The 19,286-nt window shown below is 41.6% G+C and overlaps 1 protein-coding gene across 3 annotated transcripts; it reads left to right on the top strand.

Annotated features, from left to right (window-relative positions):
* The first annotated feature begins 692 nt into the window (after window positions 1–692).
* On the top strand, window positions 693–16,467 carry CUNH6orf62 (chromosome unknown C6orf62 homolog). 3 transcript variants are annotated; one of them, XM_047103098.1, is made up of 6 exons: window positions 1,772–3,116; window positions 5,395–5,571; window positions 6,397–6,519; window positions 10,593–10,727; window positions 12,284–12,417; window positions 15,051–15,084. In XM_047103098.1, the coding sequence occupies exons 1-5, from the start codon at window positions 2,988–2,990 to the stop codon at window positions 12,389–12,391; spliced, it is 672 nt and encodes a 223-aa protein (XP_046959054.1). In that variant the 5' UTR covers window positions 1,772–2,987; the 3' UTR covers window positions 12,392–12,417; window positions 15,051–15,084. The 3 variants fall into 3 exon arrangements, with proteins under 3 accessions (XP_046959055.1, XP_046959054.1, XP_046959053.1); XM_047103099.1 differs by lacking the exons at window positions 1,772–3,116; window positions 12,284–12,417 and adding an exon at window positions 693–1,754 and having other exon boundaries at window positions 15,051–16,467; XM_047103097.1 differs by lacking the exon at window positions 12,284–12,417 and having other exon boundaries at window positions 1,775–3,116; window positions 15,051–16,467.
* The last annotated feature ends 2,819 nt before the right edge of the window (window positions 16,468–19,286 follow it).

Here is a 19,286-nt window from a genome sequence, read left to right as displayed (position 1 = left end):
GGAAAGGAGTTGTCAGCTTCTCGCTGCAAGACCCTGCGCGCAGACCCTGTAGTTAGAAGTGAAGCACAGTGAGGTGAAACGGGGATCGTCCCCGACCTCCCATCACACTTCCCTTTCCCTCCCTCATTCCGCCCCCGCCTCCGCCAACTCTCAGCCCGCTGGCTCAGCTCAGACTCGCCGCCAGACCTAACGCGGGGGCCGACCGAGACCCCGGAAGAGGGACTCCATCCGGGTGCTTTGTGCGGGCGAGGGAAGGGCGTGGCTTTATGACGACCGTGAGCGGGTGGGGCGAGGAGCCAACTCAGGAGCTGGGACAGCCAGACGGAGGGGGCGGCGGGAGTATGGGTTGCAACTTGCCACGCCCCATGGAAACTCCATGCTGCTCGGGAGGGGAGTCTCTATTCTCAAACTCTCCTTGGAGGCGGGAATGTCAACTAAGAAGTTTAATTTCAAAGACTCACCCTTTGGAAAGCTTCTTCATACTCTCTCCTGCTGCCCTTCTTTCCTCTCTGCTTGATAACCACGGGACACTCTCCGCCTCCAGCCTTCCCTCCCCCCCTCGCTCTGTGCAGATGGTGGCGGCCCGCGCGGTGCGCAGCCGCAGAGAGTTCTGGGCGGCGCCGGCGAGGGGCGTGTGACGCAGCGGCCGTCGCTGCCATTTTAAGTTGTTTGTTCTCGCTCCCCTCCTCAAACGCGATTCTGCCCCGGACCCGGGAGGCGCCCGAGGCCGCCGCCGTTTCCGCAGCCTGCGGTTGGGGGGGAAACGAGGCTGTGCCACCGCGGACTCTCACCCTCCGCTTCGGCTTTGCCCCCTCCGGGTCTCCTCGACCTTCCTTCCTGAGAGCCGGAACCCGACCGTGGGGGAAGAAAGACTCGAGAGCAGATGCTTGAACTGAAATAACTTTATTTTGGGGGGTTTGCTTCGCTGACAGACCCCGTAGCGCAGGGCTCCCCTCCCCTTCCTCCCCTCCCCCTCCGCCGCCAGTACCAATCCCACCCCTCTTTCTCCTCGTTACTTCTCCTCCTTTCTCTCGGTCTCTCTCTCTCTCCTCTCTCTCTTTCTCTTTCTCTCTCTCGCCGCCGCCGCCTCCGCGTCCTTCCGTCCGCCGCCGCCCGGGGCGCCGAGCCAGACTATGGGTCCCAGGTGGGGGCTGAGCGGCGGCAGCAGCGCGGGCGGCCCGGTCACAGTGCGCACTGCAGCGGGGATGGAGGGGCTCAGTTGGCTGGTGGTTTTCTCTTGACATGGCTCCTGCCCGTGCTGCGAGCAGCGCCCCCGCCGCCGCCTCCTCTTCTGCCGCCGCCACCGCTCCGCCCGCAGGCTGCGGCTAGAGGGCCCGAACCCCGCCCGAGCGTCGGTCAGTGAGTCCCGGTCTGCGCGGGGACAGGGAGGGCATTTCCCCGTCACCCGCCCCCGTCCCAGCTGCCTCGGTTCCACCCCTCTGCCCCCTCGGGAAACCAACTAATGACCCCACCCTAAACTAGCCAAACTCGGGAAACATGGTCTGTTCAACGTGAGAGAGAGCGAGCGAGCTTAATCCGGAATCCGGGAACTTCAGGGCCTTTTTTTTTTTTTTTCCGGGGGGGGGGGTGGGCTGGGCGTACTTTAAAAAGTAATTCATATTAACACAACTATTTTCTTTTTTTCCCACTGATCCATCCCATTTTCCCTCTCCCGCCTCCTCTACCCGGGCGGGAATTGTTTCCACGATGAAATGAGTGAAAACCCGAGTGATCCTGTGTCTCCCGTGGTGCGAGTGAGTCGCTGCCGCTGAAGGCAAAGGGTGGGGGTGGGACCTGGGGGGTGGAAGGCAGGCGGTCCCTGGGCGCTGCCTGGGATCTGTCTGGGAGAAGAGCCCACCGCCTTTGCCTCAGCAATGCTCGCAAGAAGATAAGTCGCACTCCCCACGATCTTGAACGGGGCCAGATTCCTAGGGAAGGCTCCCTTGGGGAATGTAGGACTCATCGCAGGGCTGGGGGTGTTGGGATCCCGGGCATTAATCAGGTCCAGCCACAGAGCCGGAATAACTGTTCTATCGTGTTATATACCCCCTTTCTCTCTGCCATCATGATTTTCCATGGCAGCAGCATTAGCAGTCGCCTGAGGGTGAAAATGTGGGTGATGGGGAAGTTGGTAATGACTCCGCTGTTTCTTCTCATGGCTCCTTTGGGCAACACCTGTCCGCCCCCGGTATACACTGTAGTTGATTGCAGGGAAACCCTGTACCTCTCCCCTTCCTTCTCTACCGATTTTGCACTTTTCTCTTTGCTCACCACCAAGTGTAATCAATAACAAGCACTGGCAATACATAGCAATAGTGAAATCTGGAATAACTTAAGAATTGATTAGGTACTGCAGCCATGGATCTGGCTGGGTAAAACCCAATTGGATATTTCGGTTTCCTTCACCTACCCTGTTTTGGTGTTTGGGGGGGGGTTGGGTTTTTCTTCCCCCCCCTTTATAATTTTTTTGTTTTGGTATTTGGAAAGCAGGGATCATTACACTCCCCACCCCCCCCCCGTTCCTTATCATAATCCCTTCTCTAAAGAGGGGGAAAAATCCGGATGGATTTGAAGGATTGGACTGGTGTCAGCTGTGTTTTATTGCACACCTAAATCCTGATAATAGGCTTTTCATTTCCCCCCAAAGCCTTTATTTTGGCATTTAAGCCAAATGCGTTTTCCAAAAAGTTAGTTCCAAGTATTTTCTCCTCTCTGTCTTTCCTTCCTCCCCTTCCTCTTTCCCCATAACCCCAAACGTTATTGTCCAAACATGACTGGACAGCAGCTTTTGTTTCTTGACCCTGTAATATGACAGTCTGCTAATATTGCCAGAAGGTGCAGTTTTTGGGTTACAGTCGTGATTTTAGCTATTCAATCATATTAGCAGGAAAAAAAATGACTTGTTTCTGTTGTACTTGAGTCTTAAGAAAAAGTGCCCATAGTTTAGTGACAATTTCCAAAGGCTTTAGTACCACCTGTATTTCAAAATGGGGGACCCAAACTCCCGGAAGAAACAAGCTCTGAACAGACTACGTGCTCAGCTTAGAAAGAAAAAAGAATCTCTAGCTGACCAGTTTGACTTCAAGATGTATATTGCCTTTGTATTCAAGGAGAAGGTAATTTAAAATTCTTAATGTGAATTAGCACAAGTGATTTTTGTAAGTGTATATTAAGTTATTTGTTACCCTTAAATACCTGCGTGTTAGGTTAAAGAGTGGTTGACAGAAGTCTACGTATGTGCTTTCACTTCGACCCTTATGGGGAATTCTCTGCGCGAGCTGGTGCCGTGCCGGGTAACTCCCCGTGGAAGGCTGAAGGACTTGTTGGTTTGGAAATACTCTAAAGCTTAGTAGGGTCTATTTTTAGTTAACCTGGGGGGGGGGGCAACGTTGTAAAACTCGCATTTCTGTTTTACAATAAATTACATTTATGTAGAGTTACATGGAGAACATTATTAATTGAAGGATTGTCTATAAAGCAGGACGTTTGAAAGTGGTGAATTAGAATCAAGATGTTTATGTGCTGAAACTAGTCTGTTCAACTTCTTGCTAAAGATACCTTTTCTCTTGGTACATTTAATGGATTACAATACACTTTAATTTTTAGGAACAACTAAATACTGTTAATGGTTAATTTGTGTTTAGAAGTGCAATTTATTAAAATTCAAAAGGACCTAAAGACATTGAAATTTCGAGGGGGGGGTGGTGAACGGAATCAGAATTAACTACACGGTTAAATAGCAAACAGCTGAGTTGTGAGTAGTCAAAGAGAACATTATAAAAGCAGTATTTATTTTCTTGCAACTTAAAATGGCCAGTTTCTTCAATGATCTGTTTGACATGAGATTAGGTTATGAGTATAAGGAACTACTGCTTTAATTGTTGCACCGAAGTTGTGAGCTAATTTCAGACCAGAAATAGATTCTTAGTGTGGCATCTATTTAATATTTGGAAGTTTCCTGGGTATTTACCCCACTCTTAACTCTTGAAGAGTATTTGTACAGGCATACCGTGGTTTTATTGCTCTTCACTTTACTGTGCTTCGTGGGTATTTTGGTTTTTATAAATTGATGGTTTGCGGCAACCCTGGATTGAGTAAGTCTGTCAGCGCCATTTTCCAACAGCATCTGTGCACTTCATGCCTCTGTGTCACATTTGGGTAATTCTAGAAATATTTTAGGCTTTCTTTTAATCAATGTATTTGTTATGGTGATCTACAATCAGTTATTACTACTTGCTGAAAGCTCGGAGGATCGTTAACATTTTTTAGCAATATTTTTCAATTGAGGTATGTACATTATTTTTTTTAAGACATAATGCTTCTTGCACACTTAATAGACTACAGTGTAGTGTAAACATAATTTTTATACGCCCTGGGAAACCAAAAAATTAATTTGACATGCTTTATTGTGGTATTAGTTTTATAGCTGTGGTCAGGAACTGAACCCACGATATCTCCAAGGTATGCCTGTATTTAAGGATGCTTTTGGCTGCTGGAGTATATAGCATTGCAAAGTGATTTCAGAGTGGTGGTTTTGAAGTGATTATCCCAAGATTGGGTAGTACCAGGGATTGACTTTTCCATTTTGTCTTTTTGTTGATGTGTTGACTACAGAATTGAGAAGATCAGATTTTAATTGAAGGTATTATAAGTTCAGTAGAACTAAATCCAAGACATACTTGGTGAGGTTAGTTCTTTTAATATAGAAGATGCCCTGAGTTGTACCATCTAGTTCTTTAACACCATGAAAACCCGTTTTTACTCTGAATGGACAGTGCCCAGGCAATTGTCCTGAGTAGTTCATGAATTTTATAACCTAAATTGATGGGTGCTTGGTTACAAGTAAATTTGAAACTCAGTTTGGTCGTCTTTTAATTTTTTTTCTTGTTTCGTATGTTGACACTTTTATGTAATACGTAAAAGTGGTAATGATACTTGACTCTTTTAAGGAGTTAAAAAACGGTAGTTTGTACAGCTTTGTTTTTAAACTGTTGAGATTTTAATTTAACTGTGTAGAATCAGTTAAATGAAAGTACATCAAGAGTAAATCACTTTTTTTTTTTTTTTTTTTAGCATTAGGTGTGTCTAGTGTTTATCTCTCACCACGTTTAAGAAATATTACTGTTTAAAATAAGTTACCTGTTCTGGATACTGTAAGAGCGTGCAGTAAAACATTCTTATTATAGCCTGTTTGTGTGTGGTAGGGGTAACGGGAGTGATGGGGGTTGGAGGAAGAACAGAAGGATCCACCTATTTGAAAATCTGGCATTTCATTATAAAAAATCACTTCAGTTAATACTAGAATAAGGATACATGACGTTGTAACATGAACTGGGTGTTAAAAGACAATGTGCTACTATTGGTGGGTTAATACACTTTGTTTTTTCCTTTTAGAAGAAAAAATCAGCACTTTTTGAAGTGTCTGAGGTTATACCAGTTATGACAAATAATTACGAAGAAAATATCCTGAAAGGTGTGCGAGATTCTAGCTATTCCTTGGAAAGTTCCATAGAGCTTTTACAGAAGGATGTGGTACAGCTCCATGCTCCTCGATACCAGTCTATGAGAAGGGTAAGTTCTGTTTGTCAGTCCTGATTTGGTAAGTTTTTACAAGTTAAACTTCCATTTTTTCCCCCTAAGAATGAAGTTGACTTCAAATAAAACATGGATGACATTTTGCGTGTGGTGTTATGCTGATAGCGGTGTGTATTATTGCCGTGAATAATGTTTTATGTTACTGTTTATTGGATTTTCTTTTTTGGGGAGAGAACTGACGTGCTCCTTATAAGTTAAAGTAGAAGGAATTACTGCTGTCACTCTTCTAAATTTCTGCAACTCTTTGGAAGTTAGTATGAACATATTTGAACAGGAGATCCCCACAATTAGTGGCGTGGGGGAAGGTTAGAAAGAACCATGTACTGGTCTGAAAGGTTTACTGGCCTTTGAAAATTAATACGCTGGACTATGATAATAAGGAACAAGAATGGAGAAAATAGTTTTGTGTAAGTATATAATAAAAATACCAAGACAGCTTTGCTTATATATTAACTAGGTTCTGCTTTTGAAGAATGGAAATAAAAAATACTGGGACTTAACCAGAAAAATCAGCCTGAGTTGGAGTTTTCACCATGTGCTGATTAATCTAGGTCTTGATATGAGCAACATTGGACTGAGTATTTGGACTCTACAAGATAAAGATTAGAAGTAGGCCATGGGCTAGTCAGATTGGGTACTGTTCTATTCCTCTTACCTCTTAATACATAAAATGATGCTTCACGCACCTTCTGTACTTGTGAAATGTTTCTGTAATCAAACCTGTAATTGGTGACATTCATTGCTTGTTATAACTTTGTTTCTTTGAAAGTAATTTTTTTTTTTTTTTTGGTCATTTTATAGGATGTAATTGGCTGTACTCAGGAGATGGATTTCATTCTTTGGCCTCGGAATGATATTGAAAAAATTGTCTGTCTCCTGTTTTCTAGGTGGAAGGAATCTGATGAGCCTTTTAGGCCTGTTCAGGTATTTTATTCTAAGTGTGGTGTGCACTTAAGTGAGTAAATAGGGCCTAACTTAAATTTTTTGAGAATATGCGTTCTAATCAGTTTTAACTCATGAGTTGCTCTCGTCTGTTTGGATATTGTGATGCAAGAGGAGAAAGCATTTGGGTGACAGAATCTCTTGAGAATGAGAGGTGGTCCTAACTACTCCAGTGTGTCTTTGAAATAACGGCTAGAGAAAATCTTTGAGGATAGATTTACAGAGGGGCCCATGAATGAACTCAGGTGATCTCTCCTCTGAAATTGTACTCCCAAAATAGTATACCTAACCATCTGGTTCTCAAAGGAGTCTGATATAAGAAATCCTTTTCTAAAAGTAGATTTGTGTATAAAACTATACAAGAGAGGAGTAAATCTGGTAGTGGTGGTGAAGTAATCTTCCCGGACATCTCTGCCAACTTCTGACTTGTCATTTGATGTACTAGTTTCTAGTGTTGAAGAGCATTTGCCCTTGAGGCAGTGATCCTAATTTTATGTATGGTAGCTTTATATGCATAGGAGAAAGTAAAGTAATCTCCCCTGAAATACCAATATGGTTACTTCCGGGTCAGGTATGGCCAAGTTTTATTCTACATATATGTAAATGTCATAAATACATCAATCATACTTATATCTATAATAAAAATAGCAAAAATTATGATTGAAAAAATTTTGCATTTATCCATTACTATGAAGTATTTTTATGGTGCTTTTGTGTATGAACAAATTGGTATACTCCCCCTGTCCCCATGGTAATGCTTTGCACAACAGCTCAAATTATCGTTCTTTTTCTAAGGTTCATTTGACAGAAATAAGTTCTAAAGTTAACATATAGCCCTAAATGTGGGTAAAAGTATTCTGTATTCATGTTTTCCTTTAATGGATGATACTAACTCACATGAATGTGCTGGAGAATAGAAGTTTAATGTGGCAAGCAGGAAGACCAGGAATGATGGGCCGTGTTTGTAGTTATCAGAGCATGTCTTACGCATCAGCTGTAACTGCTGTCCAGAAGCACTGGAAGGATTTTTTTTTTTCATTCAGAATTTTTCACTGGGAAACTGGTTCACTTCTCCCTGTATTTTTAAAAATTTCCAATTCTCTTCTCTTTCCCTCTGAGACCTTATTTGGGATAGTTGTGTTAAAATAGTCTTGTCTCAAGTCAAGCACTACTTTTTCAAATAATGGTGTTTGAGAGTTGTGCTAGGCTGTCTCCTGAATATATACATTTAATCTTCATCCTTACAATAACGATGCAGACAGGAGCCTCCTTTTGCCAAGGAAGACACTGAGGCAGTTGCAGATTAGCTAAACAGCCCGAGGTCATGCAGTTAAGTGGCAATCAAGATGTAATTCCTGTAAAGCTTATGCTCAGGATTTGCTACTCTGTACTGTGGGAAGTGCCCTGTATTATAAAAACCTAATATTATGGACTGAGTGTAAGCACTATATAGGGTAGAGGTGGACTGAGTATAAGCACTATATAGGACAGAGGTAAGTTTAGAGTTCAGCTTCAGGAAACAAGTTAATAGTGTAAAGATGAACTTACTTCCCTTGTAATTTAAAATAATTAGTATCCTGAATGAGAGGTCATAAATATAAATAATTTCGTTCTTGAGGTAAATGAAAGAAGGAAAGGTAAACTTCAATTTGAAAACTTTCTTTTGTTTTTTTTGATTCTTTGACTCTTGAAGCACTTTAACTTTTTTTTTTAACATTTTTTTTTTTTTTTTTTGAGAGAGACCAGGTGTCAGTGGGGGAGGGGCAGAGAGCGAGGGAGTTACAGATTCTGAAGCAGGCTCCAGGCTCTGAGCTGTCAGCAGAGCCAGATGCAGGGCTCAAACTCACGGACTGCGAGATCATGACCTGACCTGAGCCGAAGTTAGACACCCAACTGACTGAGCCACCCAGGCGCCCCTTGAAGCACTTTAAAGTTTGAATAGTAATGAGATTTAGTAGGAACCAGAGTAAAGGTGGTTTTTCAATAACAAGTTCCTACTATATTCAAAGTACTAGGAGGTACACGTTAAAATCTCTCTTCTTTCCTCTTTATCCCTAAATGCTCTTGCTGCGTTAGTTCTTCATCACACTGTTCAAATATTTTGTTACTTCTCGGCATTGCTTTCATGCTGCTTATTAGGGTTTTCTTTTTGGTGGGGACTATTCCTTCCTTCCCAAATCTTTATGTATTCAATAGGATAGAATTGAAATGCCACAGAAACATAGAGGCCCTTTTCAGTCTCACTGAAATCTCTTTTTAGTGTGATGTTCTACTGGCCTCTTCTAGTCTCTCCCTGGTATTTGCCATACTGGAATACTTGAAGCTTTCTTACTTGAACAGTTTTTTGGTTTTTTTTTAAGTTTTTTAATAATTGTTTATTTTTGAGAGAGAGAGGCAGAGTGCAAGCAGGGAGGGCAGAAAGAGAGAGGGAGACACAGAATCCGAAGCAGCCTCCAGGCTCTGAGCTGTCAGCACAGAGCCCGATGCGGAGCTCAAAGTCACGAGCCGTGAGATCATGACCTGAGCCCAAGTTGGATGCACAACTGACTGAGCCAGCCGGGTGCCCCACTTGCTTGAATAGTATTTTAATTTTGACACATTTGTGCTTAATGTTGGCCCTGTTTCCTGGAATGGCATTTTCCAAATTACCTTTTCTTAGCGCTTTCCCAGGGAAAATTACTGTCCTCTTTCAAGGCCCAATCCACAATCATTTGCTAATACTGCCTACAGCGCCCGCTATGTTAATTATTTCTCCCTTCTTCACGTAGCACTCTGAAGATAGGAACTCAGTTTAGGGTTTTACAGATAACCTCAGCTTATCCTAGGAAAGATTTGAAGCAAGTTAGGTTTTATATTTGCATGTGCGTGTCCTTTTGAGCCGTGTCAGAGCCTTAGTAGCCTTATTTTCATATTCATAAATATTTGAATTTGTGCAGAGATAACAGTCGAATATCCTTTTTCCATGCAACAGTGTGGGGGTAGCATATCATTTTATGTTATGGCTTATAAGAGAAGCTAGGCAGTCAAATTCTAGATCGCAGGAACTGGTTTTTCCTTGTCAGTGTTTCTTGCTGTCTTGACATAAGAAGATAAAAGTTGAGTCAAATGGACTAAGTCTTTCTTAAAATAATTGAACATTATATAAATAAAGAGATCTTTAAGGTTTCTCTGCTTTTTGAATTCTCCATTAGCCTGGTTGTTTCACCCAGCACTTAGTGTCTCCACAGACGTTTTGTGGGAGGATGGAGTTAATTTTCCTCATGTTAAAAGAGTAAAAGGATGTTCTGATTTGAGAATACTTCTTCCTAACAAAGTTTTTTTTAATCTGAAAAAACCCCACATGAAAACATGTTTAAAATTTTGAGAGGTTCATAACATCCTCAAGTCCATCTGTGTTAGGACTGGATACCTTTCAGGTGTGGGCTTTATGTATCATTTAATCCCCTTAACTGTCCTGATGGGTTAGAACCTGAGATGAAACTGAAGTTCAGAAAAGTTAGGGGATATGTACAAGGTCACGTAAGTAGTGACATGTACTGCTGAGATTGGAATACATCTCTTCGTAAAAGCTGTCTGTAGTGTGTTCTTTATAGTAAAAAGGAGGGAGGTGTCATTCGGCTTATTTAAGCATTACATTGGGGGACACCAAATATGTTGGAAGTCTTGAGCCATGTAGGTTTGAAAATCTAGTTTTATAGAATTTGGCCTAAAATCATTGAGAATGAGGATCTAGTCACCCTGATGCAGTGTTTTTCTTGAAGGTCGAATTCTGTAATGGAGTGCTGTTCACTAGAACTTTCTGTGATAAAGGCAATGCTATGTATCTCAACAGACTGTTCAGAATGGTGGCCACTGGCCACATGTGATTATTGAGTATTTGAGATGTGGCTAGTGTTAGCGAAGGACTGAATTTTAAAATGCATTTAATATGTTAAACTTGAGTAGGCACAGTTGGCTACCGCATTGGATGGCACAACTCGATGCCTGTGGATGCGGTAGATGTTTCAAGTAGGGTAACGTCTTTGTACTTACATGTAAATGTGTTTCTTAATTAGGCCAAATTTGAGTTTCATCACGGTGACTATGAAAAACAGTTTCTGCATGTACTGAGCCGCAAGGACAAGACTGGAATTGTTGTCAACAATCCTAACCAGTCAGTGTTTCTCTTCATTGACAGACAGCACTTGCAGGTAAGCATTTTTTAATTTTAATTTTTTTTCCCTGCCTGCCTGCCTTCCTTCCACTTAACTCCTCATTTAAAAAGCTTATTCGTTAGGGGTGCCTGGGTGGCTCATTTGGTTAAGTGTCCAACTCTTGGTTTTGGCTCAGGTCATGATCTCACAGTTTTGTGAGTTTGAGCCATGTGGAGCCTGCTTGGGATTCTCTGTCTCCCTCTCTCTCTGCCCTTTCCCCAATCATGCTCTCTCTCTCAAAATAAATAAACTAAAAAAAAAAAAAACTGGTTAGCAAAAGATTTTTAAAAAATGTTTATTTTTGAGAATGAGTGCAAGCGGGGTAGGGACAGAAGGAGAGGGGGACAGAGGATCCAAAGAAGTCTCTGCACTGATAGCAGAGAGCCTGATGTGGGGCTCGAACTCACAAACGGGGAGATCCAACTGAGCCACCCAGGCACCCAGCAAATTATTTTTCCATATGCGTTAATTAATTCTGTTTTGCCACTTAAAAACTGCATTATTTTTGAAGTTATTTAAAAATCAAAAGATACCCTGGGCCTCACCCTAGAATAGTGGTTCCCAAACTTTGCTGCATATTAGAACTGCCTGAGAGCTTTTAAAAGTCATGATTCTAGTAAACTCCAGTGAACTTAAAACAGCGTGGTTTTTTTGTTTGTTTTTAAATTTTAACATTTATTTTCGAGGGATAGAGACAGAGCATGAGTGGGGGAGGGGGAGACAGAGAGAGAGAGAGAGAGAGAGACAGAGTCCGAAGCAAGCTCCAGGCTCTGAGCTGTTTTGTTAGCACAGAGCCCAACGCGGGGCTTGAACTCACAAACTGCGAGACCATGACCTGAGCTGAAGTCGGAAGCTCAACCGACTGAGCCACCCGGGCACCCCAAAACAGTGTTTTAAGAAACCCTGCGGTAGAGCTTTTCTAAGTAAAGTACGGTCAACAGATCATAGCAGATTCTTAAATATGTGGACTCTCAGGCCCTACCCCAATCCTACTCAATCAGAATCTATGTTTTGAACAAAATCTTCAGGTGGTTAGTAACACAGATTATGTTTTGAGACGCTGTAGCCTTAGATCTTATAAATAAAAATCTGGAGGCTTCTTGGTGGCTCAGTCGGTTAAACGTCCGACTTCGGCTCAGGTCATGATCTCACAGTTTGCGAGTTGGAGCCCCACATCGGGCTCTGTACTGACAGCTCTGAGCATGGAGCCTGCTTGGGATTCTGTGTCTCCCTCTCTCTCTGCCTTTCCCCTGCTCACGCTCTGTCTCAAAAATAAATAAACTTAATTAAAAAGATTATTTTTTTAAAAATCTGAAGGGATAAAATACATCTGTATTTAAAAGATCCAAATGTGTTTTAAATAAGCACTTTCAATTTAAGTGATGCAGGTATTCCAGATTCTTTTTTATTCTGTAGAACGTTCTTTATCTCATCAACCTAAACCTGAGTATCATCACTTAGAATTTATAACATGTTTTGTTATTAACCTTTAAAAATAGCATCGCTTTAATTACCATTCATTCAACAAATGAATGCCTACTACTGTGTGCCAGGTGCTGTGCAACAGTGAACCCATTAGACAGAAATTCTGTCATCGGGGACTCCCACTGCATGGTAGGGGAGGCCCAGCAGCAGAGAAGTACAGTATGCAACTCACGTGATGAGTGCTAAGAGAAGATGGTGCGGGGTACGTAAGCCATTGGGTCAGAATTCTTAAATGGTGTCACCAGAGAAGGCCTCACCGGGCAGGTGATTTAGAAGAGTATTTATGATACTAGTTATGCATTGTAGAACATTGTTTATTTTTACTAGAGAGTATGACAGTAAAAACATGCAGGTGAATCATACTGCTACCTTCAAGGAACTGAAGACTCCTTAGGAAGATTATATGTTGACTTTGTATCTTGTAAGAACATTTTAAAACACATATGGTATTATAGGTACAAGTAAGAACTATGGGAAGAAAGTTAATTTCAGTGGAGGCATTTCATAAAACTAATAAAAAACATACGACGTGGGTGGGTTTTGGGGGTTTTCTTTTCTGTTTCATCTTTACCTTAGCTCTCCTATGGTGGATATTTTGAAGTTGCCTTAGTTTTCCTTTTTAATTACTTGTAGTGTACTTTCATTTGAGTAACTTACTTAGATAATACTGGATAGCAGGCTGTTGACTTCTATTATGGAATCCACAATAGAGATTGAGAGAGTGTAAGCTGGGGAGAGGGCCAGAGGGAGAGAGAGAGAATCTTAAGCAGGTTTCACATTCAGCTCAGAACCCTATGCAGGGCTCAGTGTCACAACCCTGGGATCATGGCCTGAGCCGAAATCAAAAGTCGGTCACTCAACTGACTGAGCCACCCAGACACCCCGATTATCACGCAAATGTACAGATCAATAATACTATATAGAAATGGCTAGTGGCTTGAAGGAGTAACATTGCTAAATAAGTAGGAAATCGTCTTCTGTTTTATATCAAAGTCAGATGTTTATGCTTTATGAAGCAAATAGCTTGAATCCTTTTAATGAAAAGAAAGTTGTAAGCTTGTCAGCTAAGTTCGTGTTGTAGGTAGGGTGACCAGCAGTCTGTCTGCCTGGAATGCCCTGATTTTTGCATTGAAAGTCCCAAGTCCTAGGAACCTTAATTGTGGGCAGTGCGATGGCTGGCGTCAACCCTGACTGTAGATGCATCTGGTCTCCAGCGCTCTTAGGTGCATCTTTCACTCCGGTCATTACTGGTCTTCCTGACCCGGAGATGCGTTGCCATACCTGCCCTGTCAAGAGGATCGAGGGACCCAGCAGGGTGGCCAACGCAGGGTGCGTTACTTACCGGCCTCAAGGAGCCGTACGGGCATGAGCTCACATCATCCTCCCCACAGTCCTGGGAGGCGTAGGTCTTCTTACTCCCATTTTAGAGGCGAGGAAATCAGGAAACGAAAGAACTGGATCACAGTCGTCTAGCAGAGATCGTATGTCCTTCATAATGCAAGATGTATGGAAAGAGCTAGAGCAAATGATAATTTTGGAGGGGAATGTGGTAGAGAGGCACGTGCCTGGAGTCTGGGGTCTAATCCACATGCAGCCACTGACTGGCTATGAAATCTTGGACAGGTAACTTCTGTGAGTGTGTTTTTTTGTTAAATTGAATAAACGATATTCATAAGGTTGTTGTAGCATTTAAAGTGAAAAAATAGCACCTGGGTGGCTCAGTTGGTTAAGTGTCTGTTGGTTTTGGCTCAGGTCATGATCTTGTGGTTTCCTGAGTTCGATCCCCACGTCGGGCACTGTGCTGGCAGTGTGAAGCCTGCTTGGGATTCTCTCTCTCTCCTCTCTCTCTGCCCCTCCTAACTCATGCTCTCTCTCTCTCAAAATAACCTTAAGAAATTTCTTTAAAAAAATATATGTGCATTATGTGGTTTATTTATATATAGAGACTGCTTTTTTTTTTAAAGGTGCTGAAGTGAAAAGAACTATGAAGGCGGGCGGTTCAAGGGTTTTAGATTCCGTCTTCCGTTTACTGGCAGTGGTGATCTATGAAAGCACCTAGCACACTTGCCATAAGCTAGATGTTAAATGGTGACTTTTTTTTTTTTTTAAATGTTTTGTTTTTTGAGAGAGAGAGCTGGGGAGGGTCAGAGATGTTGGGGGGGGGTGGGGGTGGGGGGGGGTGGGGAGAGGATCCCAAGCAGGATCTGCATGGTCAGCACAGAGCCCGATGCAGGTTTTGAACTCACAAACCGGAGAGATCATGACCTGAACTGAAATCGAGAGTTGGACACTAAACTGACTGAGCCACCCAGGTGTCCCCAAGTAACTACTTTTTAAAAATAATACTTACAGTTTTATTTTTCTGGTAATACTTTTGCTTTCTTCCAGTCCTTTACCCCCGGTTATGCTTCAATCTTTCTTTTTTCTATTTCATATCTTTGCCCTCACTTCTATGACACTTTTGTTGTCCTTGCATATACAGACATGACTTCAAACTTCTGTTAAGATGGGTCTCTATGGCCTTTAACCTTATTTTCCTTTAGCAAGTTGTCCAAGTTGACTTTTCTGACTTCAGTTTTTTGTTTGAATAAACTCTCTAAATGTTTGTTTAGTTTATAATCATGCTTATTCTTTCTGTATTTTATATGGCAAGGTTGTGTCTTCCTAACTAGACTGTGGTCCCTGTGGGTACAGACTGTAATCTGTTCCCTTGATCTGTGTGCTTTATTGCTGTGTGTAAGTGCTTGATAGAATTATGGGAGATTGACTTCATGTGACACTTGATGGGTTATGTAAAGGTCTTCTTTATTAAGATTAAAACGATTCCCCTTGCAGACTCCGAAAAACAAAGCTACAATCTTCAAGTTATGCAGCATCTGCCTCTACCTGCCGCAGGAACAGCTTACGCACTGGGCGGTTGGCACCATAGAGGACCACCTCCGTCCTTACATGCCGGAGTAGGGGCCTGACCAGCAGAGCGGAAAGGATCAGGGAGCGCAGCAGCATTTTGTTTCCTTGTTTTCTTACACTTTATTCTTTCAGAGTTTAAAGAAAATGGACTCATGCACAGAACACTATGCATTTTGAAACGTGTTCATCCTGGATTTTTTTTTTTTTTTTAATTATTTGTGTCTCAGAACTTAAAAAAAATTAGGTGTCTTCTGCACGGACTGTGTGAAAGAAGATGCTTTGCATATTTGCTGCACTGCATCAGCATTCTGCTAAAAATGTGAAGTGAAAGGACAGTTGTACACTGAAATGCTTAAATGTATCTGAAAGCACAAGGTGATACTCTTTTTTGATGGTCTTTCCATTTATGCTGGTTTTTGCCTCTCTGACATCTGTCATCAGTATTTAGAGGGTGAGAAGGGAATGTAAAAGGTATACATAACATTGAAACAAACGGAATAGCTTTGCCGTAATCACCGTCGTTCCAGAGCACTGTCAGATTCATTCTAATGACCACAAGTGGTTGTTTAAAAAAAAAAAAAAAAAATACAACCACGGGGAAGAAATCTTTTAAGAAAAAAAAAGCATCTCATTGTAGGCATTCTTGCCTCATGTTTTACTGGGCCATGTTTGTTTCCTGGTACTCATAAGTAAATGTATGTATTTTATTTCCAGATCTCTTTCCCCAAGTTGTTGTTATAAAAGAGTATTCTGCTGAATGTGGATACAGTTCTACACATTAAAGCAGATCTGGAGTCTGAAGTAGCTAACGCAGCTGTAAAACTGAGAAATCCATGCATAGCTGCAGAAATCATGATAGGGAGAGGACTTTCCTTTTTTGGTTTTTGTTTTTTGGTTTTAAAGAGAAGAGGTTTTTATTACAAAGAAAATGCAGTGAATTGTGCAGAAATACTGGTTTCTACACCATCCTAAAAGAAAACTTTAGGAGGGTTTCTTGGAATAGAAAAAAGTTACTAAAGTTGGCATCTTAAATTGTTAAAAAAAAACAAAACAAAACACTGAGTGTCAAAGCTCTAAAAGCAGAACTCATTTTGTGCAATGAACATAAGGAAAGACTACTGTATAGTTTTTTGTTTTTTCTTTTTTCTTTTTAATGAAGAAAAGCTTTGCTTAAGGGTTGCATACTTTTATGGAGTAAATCTGAACGATCCTACTCCTTTGGAGTAAAACTTAGTGCTTACTGGTTTCCAAATGTATTTAGCTTCTGGTTGGAATTTGAAAAAAATGAAAACCTAAATAAAATAGGTGAAAGTTCCCTGACTATTCAGGTGAATACACAAAACTGAAGTGGTAACTTTTTTTTCCAAGTCGCTGGGTGGTGTTACTGATGACCTTGGGGGTTATGTTACAGTCCATAGCACACAGTAAACTCAGGACAAAAACCATTTGCGTTTGCAGTTTCAAGAATAGGAATCAAAGACATTTTGTAAGCTTTAACAGGTATCAGGTTGGCCTTGTTCCTTGCTTCATGGAAAAGAAAAATATTTTTTAAAGTAGGCTTCACACCGACCGGGGGCTTGGACTCAACATCCCTGGGATCACGAGTCGCATGCTCCACCAACTGACCCAGCCAGGCGCCCCAAGAAGTACTAATTTCAAAATGCTTCCACGTTTTCTCATCAATTGAAAATTTAGAATCTACTTGAAATCATGGCTTTGAATGTTTATCATGGCCAGGTCCTGTTTGAAGCTCTGGTCTCACAAGCCTGAGTGGAAAGAGCTGCAGAGGTTCAGTAACTTGCCCAAGCTCACATGCGGAGCAGGGAAGATTTAAAACCAGGCCAGCTGTCTCTGTAGGATCCAGACTCTTCATTGTACTATGTTGAATTATACTGGATGTATTCAGTAAGTCAGTTTTTAATTTTATTTTAGAGTCAATTTAGAAAAGGTGTAAAACACAAAACTCCTGTATAACCTTTACCCATGTCTTAGCCACATTTCTTCCCACTTTATATATATATAATATATATATATATATATATAATATATATATATATATATATAATATATATATATATATATATATATAATGTCTTTTCTGAACGATCTGAGCATTTGGTACATATGTCATGGGTACATCTTTATTCCTTACTTCTAGTGCTTCAGCCTAGGTCCCAAGTACAGGGATATTCTTGTATAACCACAGGGAAGTAACCAAATCCGGGAAATACAGTGTTGATACACCTTCACCTGTCCATATTCCAGTTTTAATTGTCCTAATATCCTCATGTCTTTTTTAAACCGTTGAATGTAGCTGTCACATCTCTAGTCTCTAATCTGGAACAGGTCATTAGCCTTTGTTTAATAACCTTGACATTTTTGAAGAGTAGGCTAATTTTTTAAAAAAATATAAGGTGTTCCTCATTTTGCATTTGAATGCTGTTTCTTTTTCCACAGTTAAATTTGGGATTATTCTGGCCAGCACCCAATCCAGAAGTGCACTGTCAAGTTGCTCTTTGTTAATATTAATTTTGATTGATCAAGGCCTGTTTCTGCATTGTAAAGTTACTGTTTTCCCCCCTTGAAACCAAGAAGCAATCTGGAGAGCAACGTGGAAGTACCCTGCTTTTCATCAGGTGCTCTACTGAGGAGTTCTGATTTTTGCTGTAACCAGTCTTTCACTAGGATAGCTACAAATTGGTAATTTTCCATTATTTACTCCTCCTTCCACATATATCAGCATTTTATTGTAAGGAAGAGCCCTCCCAGCTCTGCCATGGATTATCTACCTACATGGTGTGGATTCAATTCCTCTTTCCCAAAACTGCATAGTTTGCATGCCTCTTACTATTTGAACTTGAACACTTGCTTACTTTCAAGCACAAGAAATGTTCATGTCAATTTCCCTATCTCAGCCCCGTAGCCCCGGAATCCACTATTTTCTCCAAGGAGCCCAGGTTCCTTTTAGAGGGAAATCTCGGAAATCGAGAACTGGGTGCCCTGTGTGCTTACTGCTCCGGGGAAGTCTGCTCTGTTGAGCACAGATCAAGCACGTATTCCTAGACAAGCAAAGAATACTCAGCCTTTAACTGCTGATAGTGTTTCCAAATTTATTTAAAGTTGCTTCCTTTCTTTTTGATGTTTAGTTAATGAAATGTTCAGAAGACCCCATGATGCAAAAATGAAATACTAAGAATGCCACGTTCAACAGAACTTGAGAAATGGACTAAGTGATTTGTGATTTAATCTTTCTGATCCCGTTTTGTGATCTGCGTGGTTTTATTCTAGGTACTAGAAAAGGGGTAATAGTATGTTTTTCTCCCCGCCCTTAGTACAAAATATGCCAGTCCTATGATAAATTCTTTTCCTTTTTTTTTTAAGTTTATTTTGAGAGAGTCGGGGGAAGGGTAGAGGTGGGGGGGGGGGGGGGAGACAGGGGCAGAGAATCCCAAGCAGGCTCTGCACCATCAGCTTAAAGCCCAAAGCAGGGCTCAAACTCAAGAACCACGAGATCCTGACCTGAGCCGAAATCAAGAGTTGGACGCTCGACTGAGTCACCCAGGCACCTCAATAAATTCTCCATCAGAGAAAAACAGCACATCCATCGGACTATTTCCTATGTCACTAATGTGCTTTGCCTCAGACTTCATTGAGGACTATTTTAGGCTATACGGCTCAATCTATTTTATTTTCCAATATGAGCTATGTTTCATTAATTTTGAAGTTCCATGATCTTGAAATTGGGTTTTAAAAAAATGTAGCAGTTATTTTAAGAGCTGAGAAGGACATAAATTCACAGATTAAGCATTTATATTTCCCTAAGTGCTTAAAATAGCTTAGTATTGGACTTTAGTTTAAAAGTAATCTCATTTCGGGATGCCTGGGTGGCTCAGTCAGTTGAGTGTCTGACTTCAGCTCAGGTCACGATGTCGCAGTCTGTGAGTTCAAGCCCCGTGCCAGGCTTTGTGCTGACAGCTCAGAGCCTGGAGCCTGCTTTGGATTCTGTGTCTCCCTCTCTCTCTGCCCCTCCCCCACTCATGCTCTGTCTCTGTCTCTCAAAAATGAATAAACATTAAAAAAAAAGTAATCTTGGGGCGCCTGGGTGGCGCAGTCGGTTAGGCGTCCGACTTCAGCCAGGTCACGATCTCGCGGTCTGTGAGT

Source organism: Lynx rufus, unplaced genomic scaffold (genome assembly GCF_022079265.1).
Source record: "Lynx rufus isolate CCGP_SWC_20201006 ecotype Redwood Valley unplaced genomic scaffold, mLynRuf1.p SCAF_6, whole genome shotgun sequence".
Lineage (NCBI taxonomy): Eukaryota > Metazoa > Chordata > Mammalia > Carnivora > Felidae > Lynx > Lynx rufus.
This window is presented reverse-complemented; position numbering and strand designations above follow the sequence as displayed.

What these genes read in the sequence shown, in the direction of transcription:
- CUNH6orf62 (XM_047103097.1), top strand. Translation starts at nt 2,988, where the DNA reads ATGGGGGACCCAAACTCCCGGAAGAAACAAGCTCTGAACAGACTACGT. An exon ending in GATACCAGTCTATGAGAAGG is followed by an intron (nt 5,572 to 6,396) that starts GTAAGTTCTGTT and finishes GTCATTTTATAG; the next exon opens with GATGTAATTGGCTGTACTCA. An exon ending in AGCCTTTTAGGCCTGTTCAG is followed by an intron (nt 6,520 to 10,592) that starts GTATTTTATTCT and finishes TTTCTTAATTAG; the next exon opens with GCCAAATTTGAGTTTCATCA.